Source organism: Bos indicus x Bos taurus, chromosome 5, assembly GCF_003369695.1.
Source record: "Bos indicus x Bos taurus breed Angus x Brahman F1 hybrid chromosome 5, Bos_hybrid_MaternalHap_v2.0, whole genome shotgun sequence".
Taxonomy (NCBI): domain Eukaryota; kingdom Metazoa; phylum Chordata; class Mammalia; order Artiodactyla; family Bovidae; genus Bos; species Bos indicus x Bos taurus.
Genome location: NC_040080.1, coordinates 92,553,890 through 92,557,732, shown reverse-complemented (window position 1 = coordinate 92,557,732; position 3,843 = coordinate 92,553,890). Strand labels below are relative to the sequence as shown.

At 53.0% G+C, this 3,843-nt stretch overlaps 1 protein-coding gene across 1 annotated transcript; it reads left to right on the top strand.

The window, feature by feature from the left end:
• The first annotated feature begins 2,400 nt into the window (after window positions 1–2,400).
• C5H12orf80 (chromosome 5 C12orf80 homolog) lies at window positions 2,401–2,776 on the top strand. The gene is given in 2 exon segments (XM_027543497.1): window positions 2,401–2,541; window positions 2,543–2,776. Coding segments are annotated over 2 exon segments (375 nt in total).
• The last annotated feature ends 1,067 nt before the right edge of the window (window positions 2,777–3,843 follow it).

Below are 3,843 nucleotides of genomic sequence, written 5' to 3'. Positions count from 1 at the left end.
CTGGAGCAGCTACAGCAGGGAGACCATGCATGCGGGCCCAGCCCTTGGGAAGCTTCCAGGCTGGAAATCGAGGAATGACCCTGTCACCTGGGGGCCAGACAGACCCGGGGACAAAGCTAGGCCAGGATGCAGGTGGATACCAGCTGGTGGATGGTGACAGCCACAACAGTCACGATGGCTACTCCTCATTAAGCACTTACTAAGTGCAAGACTCCAAGCTGAGCAATTTATAGATGTTTTCTCATTTAATCCTCCCCTTTACGTCTATGGAGTAGATATCCTTCTTAGTTTGCAGACAGAAAGAGGAAGCTCAGAGAGATCTAGCAATCTGTACAGCATCACACAGCTAACCAGTGGAAGACCTGAAATGTAAATCCAGATCCACTGATTCCTAAGGCCATGCCCTTCCCACCCCACTTTACAGCCACCCCAGACTCCAGGTGGGGACTTGTCACTTTCCTTCTAAAAAGACCTCAAGGGCTCCCCACCACCAGGAGCATAATCTGTCCCAGCTGAGGGGCCCCACTATCTGGCTGCTGCCTGCCTTTCACCACCCACACCCACTACACTCCGGATTGCAAGCTTGGTGTTTTCTAAGTCAAGCTCTCTGAGCTTCACTGTTCACTCAGGCTCAAACACCTGCCCCATTTTACAGACAAGAAAACAGAGCACTAAGAATGTTAAGTAACTAGCCCAAGGTTACACAGTTGGGAAGCAATTGAGCCTGATTGGAACCCAGGTCATTAGAGCATCAAGTACTCAAGCATTAATTTGTGTTACAGACAATTAAGGAGTGAGAATTAGCAGAACATGCTGCTGATGGTGCAGAAGAAGGTTGGAGAGAGTACTCAGGTCGGTTCCAGAATGAAGGAGGGCAGTCTAGGCCTTCAGGAATGGCAGGGTCTTGATGGGTGAATTTGAAAGGGAAGTCTAAGAGAAGCACAGACAAGAGAAAAAGAGAGAAAGGGCTGGTGAAAATTAGGGAGGCAAAGTACGTGGTGGAAAGGGCTGTGTCATGGGAAAGCCCAAACATGTGCTCCAAATTCCTGTATGACCTTGAGCAAAGCCCTTCCCTCTCTGGGGGACCCCTTGTCTATAAATGAAGGGTAGATGAGCCCTGATGGTCCCTAAGGTCTAATCTGGCCCTGACATCTAGGATTCTGACTCTGTATGTTGCCATTGAGCCTTAAACACAGGATATGATCCCAAACCTATTGTAAAGGGATACAGACTTGAACTCCAAGAGCAGACAGGGGCCAGCAGCCAACAGTACCCAACAGGGTACACCAAGCGTTGGCCCCAGTTACACGCCAGGGATGGCACATGCATCCCTCTTCTCCACACATGCGTGCTGTACATGTGGACTCACTACAGCAGGGTTGATATTGTGGAAGTTGGAATGAATGGATGAGGGGTGAATTCACTCAGGGGTGAATGAGTCAAAGTGGAACTGAGGTCTTACAGGGAAGTTTCAGGACATGCACAGCACTAGCTTAAAGCCCTGACTCTAGCTCTTCCTCAGGAAAGAGGAAGGGAGTAGGGGTCCCTGAAGAAGGGGCAGAGAAAACATTTTGTGGGTGAGGGTGAGGGTGGCAGGCCCAGAATAAGTGGTCTGTCCAACTGGAGGACATTCAGGGAACAAGGATGGTCCCCAGTCAAGACTTGCACCCAAATCTAGAGTACATTCCAGACCATAGCAAAGGGGATATTCTTCCTTGGGTGCCTGTGGTACAAGCACAGAGACGCACTAGAGGGCTCAGAGTCAGGTGGGGCAGAAAATACATCACTAGAGGCTGAGTATACACACATGCCCATGCAGATGCACACACACACAACTCCTGCACAAAGACCCCAAAATCAAGTCATCCATCCCCCTCCCCCCACCTCCAGACTGAGCCCTTCAAACTGCTCTCCCTACCTAGACAACACGCCCTTCACGTGCCGATGACACACAGCCCCGGAAGTCAGGAGGTCTCGGTGTCTCACCCTTATCCCTCTTGCTGCAGTTTTGATGTGCCTGCTTCCTTTCTGACTCAAGAGGTGTCAAACAGAAACAGGCCCACCCACCTCTGCGTGCTAACTTCCATCCTCTGGAACATGAGCTCACCTCTTATCTTTCCTGCCTCTTTCACCTCCATTTCTTGCCCTCAAGAAGGCTGTCTTATTCACCACTGAACACTACATGAGGCAATGAGAGAGCCCCTGGGAGCCCACCTGGTCCTCCAGTGGCCCACCTCACTGGACCCTCAAGATATATCAAAGAGCTTGAGACTGACAGCGTGCAGAGTAAGTGCCCAGTGAAGACTGTTTAATGTGTTTAATGCGTGTCCCTAATTATCCCATCATCCCATCACTTGAGTAGGAAGTCCTTCTGGAAGTCTAGCCTCAAGTCCTCATGCTATGGTATGAGCCAGTGTTCCACGTTTGGTGGAGTCTGGGGACCAAACTGGATGAGGCTGCACAGGTTGGTAAGAGGAGCCGCCTTCCTGGAAGGGGATGAGGCCAGGAAGGAGATTACAGAGGCGCCAGGCCCAGGGCTCCACAATTGCACCTGCTGCAGCTCCTACAGGGAGATCAGGGGGCCTGCCAACTTACCCCACCCCATGATCTCATAGCTGCCTTTGCCAGGCGCTGGCTCAGGGAGCAGGTGCTGACAGCATGGATTGGGCACAGAGCCCAAGGACAAAAAGGCGGGAAGGCTGCGAGGGCCAACAACAGAGTCGTCCCCACAGGGCTCAGACATGAGGTCCCTCTGTTTACTGCCTTTGGCTGCTGACACCCCATCTTGGCTCCTCTTCCCAGGTTCCCCCATTGCCCACCTGTCCCCCAGATGACAACAGATTAGGGGAGGAGAGACTCCTTCTTCCTCCCGGAGCATCAGTCTCTCCATTTGCACCTCTTTTGGCTTCTGTCTGTTCCAAATCATTGAATGGCCCTGAATGGGATGCTGTTGTTTCCAAGCAGGCAGAATTTGCTGGGCAGGAGACAGATGTTCAAATTTTGTCATTCCTGAGGCTACTACAGGCATGAATCTAAATGCCAGTTAAAAGTGACTATGAATCCCTAAATAGATGCTTCTGTCCTAGTTTCAGGGCATCCCCAGAGGTGTCAACCTCAGACCCAAGGTTCTCCTGTGTCTTACCTCCCCTCCATCCACCATGAAATCCACCTCTGGAGTCAAGAGACCCCCTCCACCCAGCCCTGGTCCAGTAGGCTGCAGTTCCTGGACTCAGGACGGGGACACCTGGTGGTGAAACCCCAGGCCTCAGAGTGAGGAGTCACCTGAGTCCTGGGACTGCAGTCAAAGCTCTACTGGGCTATCAGAGGCTCCCTTCACCTCTTGATTCAAAGGTGAGGCCCCCAGCCTGGAGACAGCTGTCCCTCCGGGTGCTTTTTCTTCTCCCCGTTCTGCTCTCACCTCAGCCAGCCTCCCTCTGCACATTCCCTCTCCCCTCAACCAGGGAACCCTAGCCAGGCCTGCCCCTTCCAGCTGCTCAGTCCTGCCCACAGGGCACCACCCCGGATCTGGTCCCCTCCTTCTTCAACCAGCGCCCAGCACTAGTGCCTGAGGTATGTCTGCTGTTCCCACTGTGGAAGGCAGTCTGGGATGTGCCGGTCACCCTCCAGGGAATGCCTCAAAAACCATAGCAGCCCCTCTTCCCCAAATCTTGGGTCTGTCCCACCTCCTCCCCCACCTACACAATCTATCCTCCCCTCCCAGCTTCTAGCCCTCCAGTCCTTCTCTGTTCCAGAAGGGGGTGGACTAAGGGCCCCTCCCATTCAGCAGCTCTGTGCATCTGACATTTCTCTCCAGGGCCTCGAGCCCAGGCCCAAAGCAAGTCC